A 21245-nucleotide genomic window follows, 5' to 3' on the forward strand; every position below is an offset into this window, starting at 1 on the left:
TGCGTAAAAACAATGCCTATTTTCATGTGTATTTTTTTCTTCCACTGGGCTACTGCTACGGGATCCGCTCTCTACGCTCTGCCCAGTTGACGAGTTAACATGATCTTGATAGGTAGTGACATTGGAACGAAGAGCGATTGGTAAAGTGTTACAAGCTCTATCCTGGTACGTGTATTTGTATGTCACCTTTTTAGCATGACCGTATGCAGCGCTTCGCGTATTGAGCTGTCGATATAGGCCCTTGTGGGCGTGGCGAAAAGTCCATGGAATTAACCGAACCCAATAGATGGAAAAACGGTGTCAGACGTGGAAGACGGGAGCTAAAAAGCAGTTTTTGTTTCAAGGTTGAAAACCAATTAGCTATTACTATAGCAGAAATCAGTAGTGAAAATTGTTATTAAGGGCAAGCGTTGTGGGTTTAATTGTAATGATTCCAGGTATTTCTAGCATTTGGCAACAAATGTACCTAGGTACCCTAAGACGAATTTAGATAACTGTTTGCCGCATAAGTTCGATTAGATGGTACACCTTAATGGGAGAAAGCTTAATGTGATGACAAGTGACCTTGTTATATGCCTCAATCGTACGCACAGAATGCCATAACTTTCTTTTTCGTTCGGGCTCATTTTTAAGCTTCGACACAAATCAAGAGGCAGCTAGGAAGCTAATATTGAAGGTTAATAAACGATAACACTGACTACACGAAGGTTTTTCTTAGGTCAGATCTACACGAGAACGGAGATCTGGTCGTTCACATCGCGGTGTTTGTTGATTTAGTTACAGCTTTTTCCTGAGCCGTATCTCAGCGTCCCCTATTCTTATAATAAAATTATTTTTCTTTCAACTCACCCTTAAGGCTCCTGATCAAGTTTCGATTTTCGTAAAGATCAAGGTATCTATTAGGTAAACCTATATCTCCTCTATCAAGAGACACAATATACACACCGATATGTTGTAAGTTTACATGCAATTTTCAATTAGTGCCAAATAATAGAGACATGTCACAGATAATCTCATTGCTTATTGCTAATAATCATCACATAGCCCTGTGCTACGATTCGGGATCTGCCGATTGGCCACCAGTGGCATTTGACCAGTCTATTTCTCCGTTTTACAGATCGCGCTCAGTAAAGATTCTATGTTGTTGCGGAATTCCGCCCTTTCGGCTAGTTTACTTTCCAATATTCAACTATTTGAAAGCCCGATCATAGCCGCGCGGTCACGACAACATCTATTATCTCTTCTGCTTCCTGCATTTGTGAGGCGCTCCTGCCCCTTTCGCGACCTCACTGTATGAGATCTACCTGTCTGCCCATATGTATGTGTTGATACTGTTTTGCCACAGCCGTTAATACCAACAACCAATTATCCGGTAGCAACATTTGGCATGCCAACTCGAGAGGGCTGGCCCCCTCTCCTCTGAATAAACTTGTTCTTCCCTTTTTTTCCGGTCTGTTATTGTCTCTCGACCAGTCGCTTACCGATCAGTCAAACGATGTTTTGTATCGGTGCCAAAGGCAACAAGCATCGTCGCGCCACTTACCTAAGCAGATACATTCTTTTTTTGCTAGTGATTGTGTACCCTCGCTGTTGCCGTCGTCGCCCTGTTCACGATTTGGTAGTTAGTGGCTTTTTCTGTCTCTCTTTTATTCGACTCCTCGCGCCACTGTACAAATCTTTAATTTCCACAATCGAGAAGATAAAACCAACAGAATAATGCTTCGAAGTAGCTACGGTGGACTGGGGGCATTCGCGACGTTCATTGTCAAATCGTCTGAGGGCCGCGGATATCGCGGCCATTCTGTTCCTCGATCTTTCGCACTCTCAAAGATTCTTGGCTCTTTCGGCGCTCCTCGCTCGGCATAAGCGCGGTAGCGGCGGCTACCGCAGAGGCCGCGCCAAGAACCTGGCAGATAACGAACCTGCCGCCAAGTAGCAATCGTCTCTACAGCAGACGGACGGTCCTATTGGCCGCAGTAAATGGAACTAAATGCCAGATTGTAATCTCAGTCGAATCAGTGGTTGTATGATGTTAGTATTATTAAAATTTCCACTGACTGGTCCATCCCTCACCAGTGTGGAATAAGATACTGCTTTACGCCTGTCTGCCCTGATACGCATGACACTGACTCTCTCTCTCTATCTCTCTCTATTGTTATTGAAATAATATGACCCATTTTTAAGCGATAATTAAAATAATACTATTAAACCAAATTGGAAACGTACACCTTTAATTCTATTCCCCAAAAGCGAACGATTATTCGTGTTAGAGTGAATATAGCGTTAAGCCGTTCCGAAACTTCTAATAGGTGTGAGTGTTCTTTCTCAATTGAAGATTTGAACCGATGACCTTCTGCCGTTTTCCTCATAATCCCATAATTCTTGTGGTTTCTTACCGAAAAATTGTGACAAATTATTTTTCATTACGTTGTTAAAGCTGGGTTAGCACCATTAAGGAAATTTTATAGGGACCGAAACAGATGATAATTTAGTCGAGCAAGATTTGGGTTACGCAGGACATGCATACGAAGTCCAGCACCTCCATTTTCAAGACGCTCTATCTTAAATTTGAGTGAGGACAATTTCAACTTCCAAATGAAAATGTACACCAACGCCGATTTGACTCGTATTACCTGAGAAGTGGGTCGTTAAACTGGCCGCCATCTAGCTAGACAAACAACCAATAGTTTTTCGGTAACCCTACATATATAATCCTGTTCCTCTTAGACGTATGTTATCTACAGGCTATTTGTGAGCGTCTTACGATAACCGTCGATCCAAGTTATACCTGTGCACTGATGCAAATAATCCAGAATTATAGAACGATGTGGGGTTGCTCGCGATAACTTAATCGGTACACGCCAGTGGCAAGATTATATATCCAACGTTGAGAAATTAAATCAATATGAAGAATTACATTATATTACTGAGCCATACTGAGGTGTCACTTAGGTGGCGATGCTTTTGTGTCCGCGTCCCCCTTATACCCACGTTCTGATGGACAGCTTCAGCTTTTCTTTGAGCGCGTTACATGGTACTACTCATTAAAATGAGATAGTCGCTAACTGAACTACATTTGAAATGAAGGTTTTTCGACACAATCCTAATGGTCTGCCATAGGGCGTGCGAGGTGTTTAGCTCTTCCACAGCCTTTCTAAGAGTGGTTCGGCGATCCTACAACGTCACTTGTCTTGCTTTTTCCATGTTTTCGTCCGTAGTTGCTGTGGTAGATAGCCCAGAACGGAACTCTCCTATCTGTCAGTGAACCGCTGGTATCGTTCACACGCCTGGCATTGGCTCATAGCTTGGCCGCCCAGAAGTTTTCCGCAGCCTTGCACTACTTGTGAGAATTTTTTCCGTTCCTGATCGAAGAGCGATACTCGTCTTTCGGTCCTCCGCTTTCGTCTGCTAAATAAAGGTTACTTCAAAGCAGACGTCTCAACACGCTGCAGTGGATAGCAGATAAGCAAATAAGCTATGACCTTACGAATCGGCATTCAGCCAACAAAAGCTAACCGTTCAAGCTCTACCTTGTTACATGGTAACGTTACTCTATACCGAAGATGTGTGATAGGGATTCACAAAGGAAAAAAGCATTTTCGTCTCGGTAATATTATTGCCTATAGTAGTATGACGAGGGCGTCATCGGCTGTTTGTGATGTTTTATTTAATAGCATCAACAAGTCGTCGGCGTCGGGGAGGAGATTAATGCGCTTAGTAAAAGACGGAGACACAGAGGACTATCGCTGGCTATTGTCGATATCGCATTCGTATGTAGCAGAGGCCGAATATGACCTATGACTGACTCCGTCGGCGATTTACGGCCAGCCATTCGACGACCCTGTTGATAATCTATTGGCAATTGGACTAGCGGTGTCAGTATTTTAGCGGTGCATTGGCCACAAATAAACTCACCCTCGTTTCCATTTAAATAAATATATATTCGCGATGACTGGTGAGCCAGCTAGTTACCCACCGTTCGCTGTCCACAGCCGCTTCGCATAACCGCAGCTATGGAACCACCACCTATATAGATATAGAGAGAATCATCTCTTTCCAGTACTAATCCTAACTACGAATTGTATTGGATGAGGGTGTACGACTACCGTGGAAATAGTGAAGCCCGCTGCTAAACTAGCGGCCAAGTTGTGGGGACCCCGTCCCGGTTGTAAAATCTAGGACATACACGAACAATATAATAAGGCGAGACAACGAGCAGAAACCGTCCCATACCGAGCGTAAACAATTGGCGGAGCGATACGTGATTTTGAGCCGCCGCAGCTACCCGCGAGGGGTGGGCGACGGGCGTAACTAAACTCTGGAAACGGCCACAGAAGAAAAGGTGAATCTATAATTGCTGCTTAAGTGTACAATAACAATACATAACATCGTGCAACGATGTAAATCATACGGGAACCATCTCGACTCAAGTGAATTTACTGTGCATCAGTTGGCCATGCCGGCAAAAGCCGCCCTACGATAGTTGACCTTTCAGAAACAAAAAACACAAGCCACAAAATAGAATACAAATAATTGAGGAATGTGCATTTTTTATTTTTCGAAAATAGTTTTTTTAAAAAATAAGCCTTTGTCTCATTTTACAGGACGCTATTAAAGAGCCAAAAGATAAATCTGTATATGTGCACGTTTGTAGCGTTGCAGCTTCACGGTGAAAATGCTTGGATGATGAACGACGATAAAAATAGTGACAGGAACTGGTAAAGAGACCCGGTGCAAGTAGACGTTAAAGTACAAGTTAGAAGTTGATAGGTTTACGGAACAGCATCGCAAAATTTTTAAGAACTGGCATGAGTGCGGACAATTAGCAAAAAAAGCAAACGTCATTATTAAACGTACACTTTGGACGTCAAATGATTACGTCAAATGGTACGGTCATCGAAGTGTACCAAATCGAAGTCTTGTTGGCCGTAATGTTTGCAGCACAAGTATTATCGTGGCCGATCACCGTCATATTTTGCAATTCCATTCAGACTGCCATTTTACCATTTGGAAGCCGAACGTTCGCGCGTTCTGCAGCTACCGGCAATTTTTACATGTGCTAAGGTCGCTTTATACATGCACTATAACTTGTCCTTCCAACTAGTATTCGTTACTTTTTGATATCATTCTCTCCAAGCTTCGTATCATTGACACTGGTCACATATTAGATGATAACCATATAGCGATTTTTATATGGGGACCATTTTTACCTACCTAGTTGTGTCGTAAAGCTCGATGCAGCGTAATAAAATACAATTAATTGTAGCCTGTGGAATGTCTGTGGACGGTGTTATTATCAGCGCCAAGGCAGAATATATGTATGTGTACCACCAACGTTCGTTTAGCAACGACTAATTGATTTTAATCAATCTGTGAAAATTTAGCGGTGGCCCTGTGTTTCCCCTCCATCTCGGTCTCCGGACCGTTTTGTTCTCTTTCGAAAAAAAGTATCATTCCAGAGCTTGTTGGGGCAAAGCCCCTTTATCCTGCCGATATACTTCGCCACCAGCGTCTAGTGCCACTTGCTCTTGCAGCTGCTGCTGGCGGCCTTAATACCGGTAATGCTTAAGTCTTGCACCGAACATAGGACAGCGTAAATCGCTCCGAGCACGGCTTTTATTTGCTCTTTGTCCACTTACTTCTCGTGGGTCTCGGAGGTCCCCAGCTCAAAGTCCTCGGCCGGAGCTATTCGCGAACTGCACGCTCTTTTAAAATTAAAAGTTTTATCTAGCGCCCAGTTCCCGGTCTTACCATATGACCCGCGACGGATTGTCCCAGTCAAAACCTACCATGGACCATATGCGCTCAAAACGTGTGAAGTAACATAACTTGCTGCAGAGTAAGCTTTGCGAGATGGCCTTGCCTCTTCCGGGACATTCTTATCGTCCGATTGTTTCCCCCCATTGACACTCGATCCATATGATATCCATTTCATTATTCATCCATAGCATTTCTGGGGACGCTAAATATTCTGCTAGGAGAAGAAATCAAGGGACTTCAGTTCGATCCGTACTTTTTAGAGCCATTAAAGGTAACACGTTACGTGTCGGACTCATTGTTACTCGTGGACTATCTTTGTGTGTGTGTTTACAGGGATACGAATCAGTATATGTATGTATGTTTATGCTACGCCAACTTTACCCCTGTGTGCAGGCATTTGACAAATTCTCTTTTGTTCTTAAGCCATGTTTATGAGCAACATTTTTCAACCAAACACGTCCATGCATGTTTTCAAGTTGTACTGCAAGTACTCATATATATATATATATATGAATACATGTAAAGAATTACAAACCTGCTATCTGATTAACAAGCACGTTATACATCTCTTTTCGAATCAGCTGAATGCGCAGATCAAACAACGTTAGATGGTTTCAAGTGTTGACGTATCAAGTGCCGTATTTGCGTACTAGGGACACGCGTTAATCTGGATTCAAATCCGGACATAGACGCACTTCGTCTCATGCTGTCATCTTATGGAATAGCCTTTTTAACGGCGGTGCCGGACGTAAAACTTGAACGTTTAAGTTGGCTACTTTAGGATAGTTTCAAAAAGCTAAGAGCCGAGTTAGTTTATGGACGTTTTTTTACTATGTGATATATTGGCGGAAACAAACCTTACATATTAGATGACATTTACTAGTCACGCCATGCAATAAAGCTGCAAACCCCACCTTCAATGCGGTTAAAATACAACCTTCGTTACTTAAACCTGCGAGGATTTATACCTAAGCCAAACAACGGCTGACGGACGATGCGATGTACTGCCATTAGGCATTTGTCTATCCGCAGTTCTGCAAATTAATCTGGTTTTCCGTAAGACCCTTTCACTACGGTTCCTACCTTGTAGCATTTCATACCATGCTGATACCAGCGACAGTAACTTCATCAGCCTTCAAAATAGCACTAGCTGAGTATACAGACATACGCTGATGGGCGGTAGGGCCGACGTTTAATTATTATCATATCTATGCGGATACATATATGAACTATACTGTGAACCGGTTCTATGAAATAACTTGATGCTAAGATTGAACTAGACATTGAAAAACCCATCCAATTGCCACCAGTGAAAATCTGTCATACTATATGCTTGAAGTTAGAAAAACATCGATAGGTATATCATTGTCAGTAGATGGCTAAAGGTTACGTATATATATCGCTTGAGACGATCGAGATCTGGCTATTTGGTATAAACTGTACAATCGTTTACCAACATGGTGGAAGTAGCTTTAAACGTCGCATCGGGCATGAAGTACGAAACAGTTTATCCACAGAATCATAATTGGGGCCATGAAGGAATGATCCATGGTCTTCGCCGTAAGCTCAACTGAGCTTTCCTTTTTTTTTTTTGTCTCAACACTAAATAAACGTTCCTAAATAACAGAGCTCTCGTACGGTTTTGCGTGCGACGAGGAACTACCAAATGACACCGTTTCAATAAGTTGAAAAAAGTTAGTGTATATAAATATATTACGCATATAAATTGAGGAAACGATCTACTTCAGATATTGCATCCGATATTGCTATGCGATTTATTACCACTGTTTTTAGTTATATTCTAGTCATCATTGGTAATGAATTGTTCGAATTGGTCGATTTTGGTTTTATCCGTTCTATTATCATTAACTTACTCTCTTCGTTACTAACTTTGTTTGAGTTTAGTCAACTTCTCAGTTTCGTATCTTCCGTTCTCCGCCACCTTCTTCCGTTGATCGTATTTTGTTGCTATAGTACATAAGTTATTTTACACACATTGGGATATCGTCTTGTCGTATAAGTCTATCTGTCTTTATATATTTTCTTTACCTCGCTGCTATATATTTAGTTGGACATCCCAAATGACAACCGGTACTGGCCATCATTACCATATTTATCATTATAATTATCAATTTATGTATTTATATATACTTCTATATAGAAGCGATTAAATTTATATACATGTTTGTTTCTATACAACAGTTAGCCGCTAGCGTCCTATTGTGTAGTTCAGCATCTGTTTCGCTGTCCACATATTACTCATGTATACGCGGTCCATTTCATACTTATCTACTATCTATATATATGTACAAATTATTTTGTGTGACATTTTTTTTGTTTGTGAAATTGAAATAGCACTAGGACTAATGTTTCTCAATAATAATTATAATACTAAGAGATCAATCCCAACAGCTATCACAAGGAACACAGTGAAAATACATATACTACTATCAGAATACATATTCACTGCGGGCTTTCTGTACCCAGACTGGCTCTGCGCATCATTATCATTAGCTTCCCAATAAAACGAATCGTTTACTGACGTCGCCGTATACAGATACTGAAGTCATGAAGTGCTACGAGAGCGATGTGGACGACCGCAGCCGCTCAGAATGGTCGCTCGGAATCAGATTTTTCAGGTCTGATCTTTGGCACAATAATAAAAATGGTGCGTTATTGGTTAGGTATGGACATCGGGGTCGGTAGCTACATCAATTCGAAGAGCCTTAACGAACTAAATTTCATCATTGTTCAATCCTCTATTTACATTCTGTTTCGCGGCGTCGCATACTCCGCGTCAATTTGCGGAGCCGTACAGCAGTGCCCCAGGAAGGACAAGGATGTGGCTTTTCTTGTACCTTACCACTGTCCCCAATTTTACAACGTTCGATGACAATGGCGCACAGATACTCGTTCGGCCAAGGGTCAGTAGCACATGACTTAGTCCAAAAGTAGAAAATGATATCGTACTACACCCCATTTTTTCAGAGACGAGAACTTCACGCAGTCACCTAGTCGCCATTGATCTGTTTGGTGCGAGGCATTCATCGGATCCAGCTTAGCGGTAAGGGAAGTGCTAACGAGGATAGGGCGGGAAGTTGCGAAGGTAACGATGTAGGTGACCGACTGGAACGCGAGTCACCACCGATAAGTGCGTCAATTGAGAAGTTGGCTGAAGGTTTCAATGGTGGCGACGAAGGCGTTGCTGAAGGGGAGACCGGGGCCGAGGGCGGCGACATCTTCACGTTGATCGGCAGTGGAGGCAGGAGAGGCACCTGCGGAAATAATGGAGGCAGTAACGGGTACGCTGAGGAGATCTGTTGCTGAAGCTGCATCTGCAGCTGGGCTGGCAAGCCGTTCGGTGCTGGTGGCCCGAACGGATGATGCTGTCGAAGGGCGTCAAGAAACATCTGTTCCCGCACAAGCAATGCCTGCTGATCCGGCTGCTGGCGTTTGTAGCGTTTACGTCTCCGCAGGAAGCTGCCATTATCAAACATATCCTCACTGGCTGGATCTAGTGTCCAGTAGTTGCCTTTGCCAGGATTTCCCGGCTCACGGGGAATCTTCATGAAGCAGTCGTTGAGTGACAGGTTATGTCGAATCGAGTTTTGCCACATCGGGTATTTTTCCCTGTAGTACGGAAAGCGGTTCTTGATAAAATCGCAGATGCCGCTAAGTGTCAGCTTGCGTCCGGGCGACTGCAGGATTGCCATTGTGATCAGAGCAATGTATGAATAGGGGGGCTTGACGAGATGCGATTTGTTACCTTTTTGGCCGTCAGCAATATGGCCATCCTTAGACATAGCGAGTTCCTCCTCTTCGTCTGTTACCTGAATGGGCAGTTCGTCATCGGACGAATCGTCATCATATTTATGACTTTCCATATCGATTCCAGCACCGAACTGTCCTTGGTTAAGTTTTTGGGCAAAAGTTAGCAACTGATTAGCGTTAAGCGGGAGCGTTGGCATTTCGGGCTTTGTGTCCATGATAATTACAGCTGCTACTGTCTCTGTGTCGACACCTGTTTGCTGTAGACTTCACGTTGACAAAATATTGTGTTATAAAGCCAATAGCTGTTACGTACGTTCAAGCTTGTCCCGTTCACTCCCGCTGACTCAGATAATCTAATTCAAGGTAACCTTCTTGAAGAAAGTAACACTGATAACCGATTTGGAGCACCACTGCGTTTGTCTGTCCGTCGTCCTTGTTGTAGCGACTTATTTTTAATTTTTGTGTTAACTTTATACTTAGAGTTCACACGTTCGTTTTGTTCGTGCTTGGGTTGTTCCCGTTCTTGGAGCCACCATCACACACTCTTCGTTAACACCAATGGTAGTAACGATCGTCGTCGTCGTCTTGGCCAACTCGTCTCGTAGCTATCGCCGAGTAACCAATGCATCCGATTCGTGCCGAGATCGGTCTCCGATTGAATCGCGTTCTTCTCAGCACGGTCGAGTGTATGCGCTCTAGCACCTCCCTCGGCTACCGTGCGGGGCGGAGCCTCTGCCGCCCAGGCTCCTCCCACGAGATACTTTGTTGTTGGCTGAAAATATTTGTCCACCGCAGCAGCGGTACAGCATGGTAGAATGGAGAAGAAACCCGGCTGGCTGGCCACTAGCTCAGCTGTACGCTAACTCAACGGCCTGTCGGTGAATCTCTCAAGCGCTGCTTTCCTCTCTAGACCCCCGTCGCGTTCAGGGGTGCGATGGGGGTGGTACCCTACGTTGGCTTAGATATGTACGGAGACTGCAGGAAGGAGTGCTCTGTAGAGGATAACTGGTAAGATGAAGAGTGTGCAACGATGCCGGAGACCTGCCTGCAAACCAAAGAGTCGCCTGCTTCTGGCGCTACCGCCTGATCGCCTGACGACTGAAGAAACGAGTCGAGCTATGTACTGCGAATATTGCTTCCCGGCCTCGCTCCAGGGCTGGCCTAAGTTAGGCCAGCGGTAGCAGCAGCGGGACAGACTCCCTGACAGGGCTAGCGTCGTGGTATCAGGAAACAAAAAGGGAGAGCGAGACGCTGACACAGGACACAGGCTAGGAACAAGAAGCAGGCAAGAGAGAAGTGCCTGCAGCTCAGGAGCATTGTCGTCATCATCATCGACAGCGCCATCAACAGCAGTAGTAGACAACGGGCCGATTTTTGTGCTATTATTAATGTAGGAATATTGTGATGTTTCATTTGACGATGACAGGGATAACGATGGCGCTACAAGGATGTACATTATGGTAGAGCGAAGGTAGGCTGAATACAAAGCTGCAGCGTTTCCCTTCGTGAGGGCTGGCAGCCTTTTGGATACCTAATGTCCCACTAGGAGCCATTATTGAGGGTACTATGTTGTTGTACTGCGGCGTTAGGGTGCTGTGAGTACACGAACAAAATGAGCTTAGAGAGTTCAGAGCTGTTGGGAATTTTGGGTTTGCAATCGTTAGTGGTGGCGAGAGCAAACAGCAGCAAATGAAGGACAACGTTTTCTTTTGGTTGGGCCTTAATATTATAGCTTCTCTGAGTCGCGCGAGACAAAAATCCCACTGAAACAGACGCATGGCCTCACACATGCACGCACGTGAAACATGAACAAATATATGTATATTTATGCGAGCAGGACAGATAGGCAGATCTTCGGAACGATAGCAGTCGAATGAAGTTTAAGTAAGATCTCTGTTTATGCTCCGCCGACGAACGAATTAGTGGACGGCGAACACGAAAGCGACCGGTCTTTACCGGCACAAACGATATCATGTGCTCTTTAAACGCTTTAGGGAAGCCAGGACTAAGGGAAGGGTGCGACTACACTAACTTTGAAGGCTAAATGTTTGAAGAAACAAGCGACCCAACGAACTAGCCGGCATCGGATGGATCTAGTTCTCTCTAGCGAGGAAGGAATAGTTTGTGAAGCACTCGACACAAACGGTAGCAGCGCCAATAGTGACACCTCGGAGATCCACTTTAGCTGTCGATTTGTATATACCAGTCACTGTCGCCTGTTATATGCAACGAAGAGGGTGGTAGATTGAAAATATGATTTAAAGGAGTCGTGCTCCTCGTCTCACAGTCACTTACCCGTCCTATTTTCTTGCTGTCTGATCTGACTCACAATCAACAAGCGAGGCAAAGACTGATCTGTAGAGCAAAAATAATAGAAGCACCGACAGCAAAGACTGCACGCATATATATAGCAATAAATTCAAGCCTACGTGGGCAGCTGCCTTGGTCTTTTTGGCTGGGTAACAAGAGTCTCTTTTAGTTACAAACGCAGCAACTGGAAACTACAAATTTAGCTCGGATAAAAGGATCCGTAATGCATTTTAGAATGAAACAATATCATGCAGATCAGGACACTGCACTATTTAGTAGAAATATCTTTTGCTGATTAGTCCGATAGTCCGCGTTTTGGAAATTAAGCCCTTCGCTCACTTACTAGTATCCATAATGTAACGAAGTATCCTTTTGAAGAGTTTAATGCAGCTGTGTATGCTCAAACATCACTTTTGCGATAAGTGCTCATGCAACTTCACTGCTCCTGCAATACCTTACCTCACGGCAGGGCTAATCTGTTTTTAGAGGACGAAACAACATTAACTGGTTGTAAACAATTTAGCTTCTGCCAAATCTGATAATACTATCCATAAATATACCAAAATCGAAGTTGTGTTTTTGATAAAATAGCTCGAATTTATGTCTCCTGTCTGGTATGTCGTACCAGGTACCGTGCGCATCCCATAATAATCCGTGGGAGCATTGGCTAACTAGATAAGAAAGCCGAAGGGACACACGAAGTTCATCTAATTTATGCCTGTGTCTTTATATCGTTAATAATAGTGGTGTGGTAACACAAATCCTATGTATACCCCTCGACTTTTACGTTCGGCATCGCCATTAGCCATTCCATCAGACGGCTGGCTCCTGTCAGCGTGAAACAAACCGTGGGTCTACGCTCGAATTTGAACCTAGACTACGATGTGTGCCCAAACCCAAAGATTAGATGCAGGCAGTAACACAAATTCAGGAACACTCAGGTTAACTTTTACGAAGAAAATGCGAGAAAAGGCCAAATTTAAGTATGGCATCAATATTCCAGTCTATTGATACATCGTCAAATATAACGTTATATAGACCTATTGTTGAACGAATTAAGTTGATAACTAGACAATGAAAAACCACAATGTTATTACTAGTATTTTAAAGACTCGGGCTGCCTATAAGTTGACTATGTCAACCGTAGCGGTACAAGTCCCATCATAACATTGCATAGTATTCTCCGCTTATAGTTAACGTAGCTAACGCATATAGAGGTAGGCCTAATCAGTGCTACCCGTCTGTCAAACTGAAACATCAGCATTGATGTATCTCCACAAATTGTATTAAACATAGGATCTGTAGGGCGCGGATCCGTTAGCTAAAAAATACTGCAATCTATAGCAAAAAGTAAGAGCACGTTAATCCATGAATGACCATCGATGGTAGCTTTTGTCCGACTAAGGCCACTGCCTCTTATTCACATGTCCCCCTACTCTTTTAGCAGGCTGCAACAAGACAGTAGAGTGTCTCGTCCCAAGGGAAGCACTACTTCAGTACCCCATAGTAAGTCTATAAGCGTTTGCTGTGAAGGAGCATTTGCAATGTCTCGTAGAGAAGCGAGGCGGGGCAAACCGAACCAAACTAACCACAGTTCGGACAAGTTTCTTCCGTATTTCTACCCTAGTTCCCCTCAGCCCCCTCCCGTTCCTAGGCTTGCAGTTGTCATTCGCTTGTGGTTGGCCACAAACAGCCTCGGGCCAATTCTCAGTTAGTGCTGCTGATGGTGGTCTCCCGGACACCGTCAACCTTCTGTCAGTAGCCCCCTGTTTGTGGCTTACTAACTGACGCTCACTCCATCGTTCTCAAATCGCTGGCGCCTCCTGTAGACCTATCAGGACCTGTAGCAGTAGCCTGACAAGAATTGTCTACTGCGATTATTGCTTTCGTCGCCTCCGTAGGCACAATCGCTTTGTTGAGTCCACCCATTCGCTGCTCGACAGTCAGTTCGATATTGCTATCATGCAACAGCAGTGTCTTAGAGCAGTCTCAGAGTACTGGTCGTACATCTTGCAAGTAGTTGATGGAAGTGGATGATGCCTACTGCCGTTTACGGGGTTTGTTAGCTGAGCAATAAGCAACAAGCAAACGGCCAGCAGGGAGTGCTGCCGCAGGCTCGAAGGCGTCGGCTCTAGCAGCACCTTCATGAGTCCGGGTTCGCTTTTGTTCCGTGGCTGTTTCAGGACTCACTACCAAGAAAACCGCGAGAATGAGGAAGAGCGATGAGGTTGGTCGGAGGTCGGGATCTGTTCCTGTGGGTGCGCTCGTGCGACTGTGTCTATATGTGTGGCAGCCATTGTGTATGTGTGAGAATGTGTGAAGTGTGCAATCGAAGATTTGTGGACTAAACGAGTGGCGACGGTGCAGGAGCTGGGGATAGGGGATGATGCCATACAAGTGTCTTCGTGGCACTTAGGTTCTTGGAGACAGATTATTGGCTATTGGAACGCACACGATGGGCCCACAAGCCAACCTACTCTGTTGGCCCTTTCATCATGCTCACACTACGAGCTTCTCCTGTCTTAAGCTAGCGATGTTCTCCTGCTACTGACTAGCCTATCGGGATGCCCCTTGCAGTTGCAGGACGCCCAGGAGACGGGGCATCCAAGTGGCTTGGGGGCCTGACAGACATTGGAGACGTACGAAGACAAACTTCAGGGCCTCGCCTTTGAAGATGGGCCTGACGAAGAAAGCGTGAAGGAAAGGTATTTTAGCCAAGGAAGTTTGGCTGAGGGAAGGGTCATATCTTGGGGAAGATTCCCTTTGTGCGCTGTGGTTGTGATACGAGATAAGATCAAGCTCGCGAAGACTGCAGAAGCGAGGGGTGCTACGCTTCGGAATAGTGTTTCGTAGTGGTGTTGTGAAAAAGGTGAGCTTAGCTCGTACGATGATAATGTAATTAGAGCCATTAGTGGAAGGGGAACTGCATTGCAAAAGGGAATTATATATATATATATATATATATATATAGCGCCTACCCCGAGGGGAAATCCAATTTACTTAGCTTCTGTGTTGGGTAGCTATAACATGCATCCACTAAGGTTCATTATTTTTCGGCTTCATCTGCGAAAGATATGGTAGCAGCAATTGACAATTCTCTTTTTAAAGTAAACAAATACATTAAAAAATAAGGCCACACGTTTAGCCCTACTGCTTTTATGAAATAAATTTCAACATTAAATTACACAAAGGTTTCGAACGTCATCGGCGATAATCAGATTATCCATATCATGATTTAATGTGATACAGTAACTATTAGCTGTTAATTAAGCTAGGAAAACGTTTCTATATGATAGAAAAGGTTTTGTAAGCGATTTGCTCCTCCTTCATGGGCGGGATACGTATGAAGACCCTGAAAAGAGCTTTAGTCCTTTAGTCAGCAAAATTATACCGATTTGATGTTTGATAGTAGCATCTTTTGAGCGCTGATTAAACTATAATGAGCAGAAAAGCAAATCGGTTCTTTTTGAGCATTACGTCCAGTCCCTGGACAATCCAATGGTAAACAACGGAAAGTATATAAATAAAGCTAAATAAGTAGATATAAGCGTTATTTGTCGCACCAATAGAAAACGGTACGTGTTCACACAAAAGTTTGGGTTTTTTAAAAAATACAGATATTCTTCTCTCCTGATGACTGAAGACTGACCTTAGTGGTATTAAGAGAAACTCCGCTGCTATGTATCCCTCCACATATATTCTCTATACTCGGCATACACTCAATATCTTCGGCGTTGCTAAAGCTCTAATATTTTATGTTTCCGTCTCGATATATTGGAATTTTAAATTAAAAAAATCTTGCAAAGGTATAATAGTTTCGTCATCCGTTATCGATAGCGTGATCCTCACTTCTATTTAAATATGCCTGTTCTTTCTTTCCCCCAGTTTTTACGCTCGCCTCTTTTCACAGTGCTATAATGATTCTACAATATGTCTATTTTGGCGGACGGCAATATTACGTCACCAGTGTGCGGTGGAAAACTCATATTAACGATGATCTTCGGAAGACTATATACTAACGAGCGTGCCTGATTGGTAATGTCGGCCATTATCGCCCGCGCTTCGCGTCATATAGGATGGGCAGACCTCTCCGCTTCGCAACGTCGCTGCGATCTCGCACACAACAATGGCTTCCATTTTGAACCCGCATGTGCCTTATCTGAGCATTCTTTCAATACAACTAATGCGAGAATCAGGCGTAGCTGTGGCGATGGACGAGTCAGGATATATCATTCCGCCGCTCGTCCTAGCAAATCGTTCAAATCTCTTCCGAACGATTTCATAGATCGATCGATCTATCTCCGCTTTTCGCGCAAGCGAAACAAAGAGTAGAGTTAGTTACAGCAGCATCATCATTGATGTAAAAGAGCTGTCCTGGAAGAATGAAGCTAAAAGAGATCGAGTACCGTTCGTGTGGACGATTCATAGCTGCCGTCGCCGTAGACCGAGCGGAACTAAACTCCAAATGTCATAATGTAAAGAAGAGCGAAGATCAACGTAGGATAGTAACAGGCAAATTGTCGCGCAAACATTCAGCAAAGCTTATGTCACAATCATGGTGCTTGAGAAGACACATCTGCAAGCCTATAATCTATGCCAGGTACAAGTATGGTTTCTCTGAGACAGGCTACTGTTCCAATGCAGCCTATTGACGTGGTAGAGGCTATGGGGATAACAACAGTACCAGCAGCGTCTACTTACATTTGACAAACTTCACGGTTGTAATTACGCTGATATAGATGGTGTTCGATACTCTACGCATTGGGCTCGTTGTTTGAAGATCATCTCGCGTTACCGACAAGAAACTCCGAACTGCGCCTTTCCATATGCAATATGAACTCTTATTCGAGATAAAAAGCCAGAATAGAAATTAAGTTAATGATGCGAAATTAAAATATCGTTTTATATTGGAGGCTGGGCCAGGTATTGCGTGTGCTATATGCACAATACTTTTCGATCGATCTAAGATTGCTCCTTAGAGAGACCAACATAACCGTGCCCATAGCCGGGGGCGAAGTATCCCGTCACCAGCTTCTCCTAGCAGGCAACGACCTATAGTCAATCGTAAATCACAGCATGGAACCAAATCACACGTGGCTAAAGCAAGCTTCGTATTGCTTTCTGTTTCGCGTCCACTCAGCGGACGAGCGAACGTAGGATCTTATTCACGAGGGCACGGGCCACAACTTCTCCCCTATTTTGGTCTCCGCTTGTATGTCTGAAGCAGAGGTACGCAGGCGAGCTGCTTAGCCATCTTGGCTGGTCTCTAATTGAAGCGAACACAACTGGGCGTGAAGTCGAGAGCACCAATGGCAAAATTATCCGCGCACTGAGCTAACGGTTGAATCAATAGGACTGTGACGTCGCGCTAAGACGAGGGTCTTTTACGGTAATTATCAATGTGAGACTGCAGAGCACTGAACGTCGCTCGACAGCCATGAACAAGGGGCTAATCAATATCTATCATGGCGATGATGTTGGCAGCAAACGCGACAGGAATAGAAAACAGTACTTGTTCTAAAATGGCGATTGTTAATTAGCAGATGATTTCGAACTACCGCCGGATACCCGAAAGCCATGCTTCTTTAGATATTGAGGTGTTGATTGCTCATGTTAGAGGGCAACACGAAAAGAGGGCAGACGTAGTTAACATAACATCATTGTTAGTTCCAGAAAGGTTGACGTAATGACGGCAGAAGATCACAAGTTGAAAACCGTTTTACGCACTATGACGAGTAGATATGGGTCTAATGTTAAACGACATTTGTTTGTTGTTCAGTTTCAGATAAAGGCTGAAATGCTTACTAAGCTATTGGCAGTTATTTACCGAAAAAACTGGAGCGTACGTCGTAGTCGAGTTGGTTATGTGTGAAAAAAAAGGGTTTACTTTTTAAAATCGCAAGACTTGCCACCATAGGGAAACGGACCCTCATAAATTTTGTTGGAGAAAACACATACGCTATCTTATAAATGATTTAACAACTTTCAATATATTGCTAATATCGTATAGAGCATATATATATGTAAATTACGAACATTGTACACGTACAGCTATTCTTTTTTGAACATCGAACTTGTTTGAAAGCCTGTTCCGCCACGACGCCTGCACGCTTCACACGGAGAAAAATCACTGGGTACCTGGTTAATTTTCGTTCTACAAAAGTAACTAAAAACGAACGGAAACCCAGGCGATGTGAAACGCGTAGTCACAAATTAAAACCATTAGTAACCATTTAAAACAACGAACGGCATCAGTATCAGTCCGCAGGGTCGGGAAATCCACACCCAGATAGATAGGTACTGGCTGGCGCATCCCAGGTGTCGAGGCCAGCAATGCACTGCCAGTGACAGCCACAGCACCAACATTAGGACCAACAGAAGCAGGAACATCCGTATCAGGCATAGAAAGGCCATAAGTCATTTGCGTACAGCACAGGCAACGGCGCTAGCCAATTCTACAGCTGCTTCTGTATCCGACCTGACAACCGCCCACTCCCTTCCGACGGAGTGATGCACACGTACGCTTTCCTTCCGCCGCTGTCTGTTTCTCATTGTGTCGATCACTCTATGTAAGCTTAGCTGCACTAGCGGTTTCAGGTAAAAAAATTCTCAACTCGCTAGCACACATCAAATATACGCCCAGAATGCGTATTGACAGTAGCCCGTAAAGAGCTGGAAAAAAAGGCCAGCGTTTCAGCTTTCTTGGCGTTCCTGCGCGAAGCACATCGGCCCTATAACTCAGTCGACAAGCCAGTGTCCATTCAATTGAAGACGAAAGTAGAGTTATGAAAAAAACAAGACGACGCCAGCGCTCGCCACGAAAGACCTGGGCTCGAAACTGAAAGCGGGAGAACGACGCGACCCGTGACTTCTTTTAGCGAAAAATCGTTTTTGTCGCTGTCTTTGCAGCGACAGGTGTCCTCGCTTAGCTCGTTTTTGATGTTTTTGATCTATCATTTCAACGTTACAGCCCCTGCCGTTTCGACCTTTCGAAATATTAGCATTCACACGTTACGCGTAGTCATCCTACAAAACTGTAGAAGCATGAGCAGCGATTCGGCAAGGCACAGATCGCGCTTATTTCGAGTGGAAGGAAAACTAAGTTCGAAGTTGACAAATGGACGGGTAAAATAGCGATGGTTAAGTGCTATACGATATCTCAGAGGCAGTACGCAACAGTATTACAACTGACTGTACAGGAGCACTGACTATAACGAAAAAGATGACATCGTTACCTTTTAAACTGGGATTTTCTTTACTACTATACATTAGAGTCTGATATCTGCGCGACCGGATAAAAAGCGTCCTAGAACTAGGAGTCTTCTCGTTTTTTTCCTATATTCTGACAAGATTTCAGTCAGATTTTTTTAAAAATCAACGATAATGCTAATTTAATAAGTATCTAGCTATATGCGTAGCATAGCTGGCTTTCACTTGAAGCCAGCGTTCTTTCCATAATCTATTGTAGTGACTGTCCTTTGTTGTGAAGCTGCAGTATGACGCGCGTCCTTGGTCGTTCGAAATCCTATTACCTCATGACGCCGAAATTCATGTGAACTTAACAGTAGGTTTGTCCTGAACGAATTTTTGTATCCTCAACAAAATTTTTACAACCCGACCTCTTCTGGAAAGTGGTGACCGGCAACGCCTACAAATTAGTCTGCCCGCAGTGGCAATTCCCAGATGCTTTGAGAATACAGGTTAGGGTTGTTTTGTGATTTACGTGATGGTGCTGTTTCGATTCCATGCTCAACGCCATCAAACGAGTTTTTTTTTTCGTCTGCTTTTGACGAAACGGGGAAGCGATTTTTTAATCATTCACTACACTAAAAGCGTGTGCAGATAGGACAGCGAAAAGACCTTATTAATCTTATACTTCTTGTATCTAATATTTGTGGCCTGTTTCTATAGTTCGACTACAGTGAAAGCATTCTATCCGCAAGATTCTTCCTCCTGGCGGCTCTTTTGAGGGATCAAGGTAGCATGCGTATAAAGCTCATTGCCCGAGTTCTTTCTCTGGAAGCAGACACGTTGCCTGTTTTTCTAAAGCAGGATGTTGTCCTAGCACTGTCCCCTCTGCGGGTATGCATGCCTGTCTCTCTGTCGACAGCCCCGATGCACCCCAATGCGCTGTTCTGATTCGCGTAGAGCTATTGCTACCACTCTCACTGTCGTTATCGACATCGTTAGCCATTTGATTTTTTGTTTTATTGAACAATAAACCGGATTATGGCTTAATGCCGATTGGCCTGCCAGGCTACTTGTTCGTTTAAGGCCAGCTTCCTCTCTCTCTCCGTAGTTCACTAAGTTACTTTTATCCGTCACCCTCTGGCACCCGATGTTGGCACATTTCTGATTCTGGACTTACGGAGCGGCGATACGACTCTGAGCTTTTCTATTCTTTCTACTGTTGTCGCGTCATTAACGGTCGTATCAGAGAAGAAGTGGACGAAATAGGAATGGAGAAGGCTTAACAGAAAAACTGTCTGGAAAAGGTGAACTCGGCCAAAATGTACGAGGCGCACACAAATTCGAGTAGTACGCATTAATACGTACAGACTTACACAGACACCTGTGTTTCAGAGAGGCCAATGTTACAAGCGGCGGAAGACTGTGCAGATCCGCCCGCATTGGCCTGTCTCTCCAAGATGACGTCCGAAACCTCAATCCCCTCTTTTTCGCCAGGGCTGCAGCGGTTCTTTACAGCGCAGCAAACGCGATGCACCCGCTAAAAGCATAACCAGAAATCATGAGGAGTGCTGTGACAAACGGAGGTGACGGACGCTACATTACGGACAGAAACAGGGGGGGGGGGGGGCAGAAAAGGGCGTGTCAGGAAAGAAAAAATAGGACAAATGAAAAGTGACTGAGAACGACAGAGGGATAAATGGAGCAGACGCTATTCATTCAAAACTCCTTTGACAAGTACAAAGAAACAATGCACGCTGCTGTCTTTCATCGTTTTTACATTCCTCGTCGGCAGTAAACACATGAGCACCGCTTCACATCGTCCATAACACATTTTCCCTTTTCGACCAGATTTTTAACATGAGTCTTGAAAAGATTAGTACCCCCCTTTCACAAGGAGTTAGCGATAGCGACCGCTTCAGTGTGGCACGACTTTCATTAATATAATGGTTAAAGAGCGAAATGAACATAGCAACGAGTAAAATATTCGTCTTATCGACAACAACAACTTGACGCCAACGGCTGGCGGGCGACCAGTCATTTTGGTAGCGGAAGGCTACGCATATCTATCGTTTACGAGTGCTTCAAGTACTGGAAAAGGCGGGAGCAAAGGGGTGATGTCTAAGGCACACATCGTAGAATGAACAGATTGCCATATGAATGGTAATGTGCATATCTATGGACTTCCGATGTATTTATAGACTGGCTGGCTGGCT

General features: G+C 44.1%; 1 protein-coding gene across 1 annotated transcript; it reads right to left on the bottom strand.

Moving 5' to 3' along the window:
* Positions 1-7521: 7521 nt before the first annotated feature.
* LOC111272711 (uncharacterized) lies at positions 7522-11063 on the bottom strand. Its single transcript, XM_022854288.2, has one exon. The coding sequence runs from the start codon at positions 9744-9746 to the stop codon at positions 8805-8807; it is 942 nt and encodes a 313-aa protein (XP_022710023.1). The 5' UTR covers positions 9747-11063; the 3' UTR covers positions 7522-8804.
* Between the last annotated feature and the right edge of the window lie 10182 nt (positions 11064-21245).

Source organism: Varroa jacobsoni, unplaced genomic scaffold, assembly GCF_002532875.2.
Source record: "Varroa jacobsoni isolate VJ856 unplaced genomic scaffold, vjacob_1.0 contig03050, whole genome shotgun sequence".
NCBI classification, from domain to species: domain Eukaryota; kingdom Metazoa; phylum Arthropoda; class Arachnida; order Mesostigmata; family Varroidae; genus Varroa; species Varroa jacobsoni.

Excerpts from the sequence above, each read along its gene's own strand:
- LOC111272711 (XM_022854288.2), bottom strand. The coding sequence starts at position 9,746 with ATGGACACAAAGCCCGAAATGCCAACGCTCCCGCTTAACGCTAATCAG.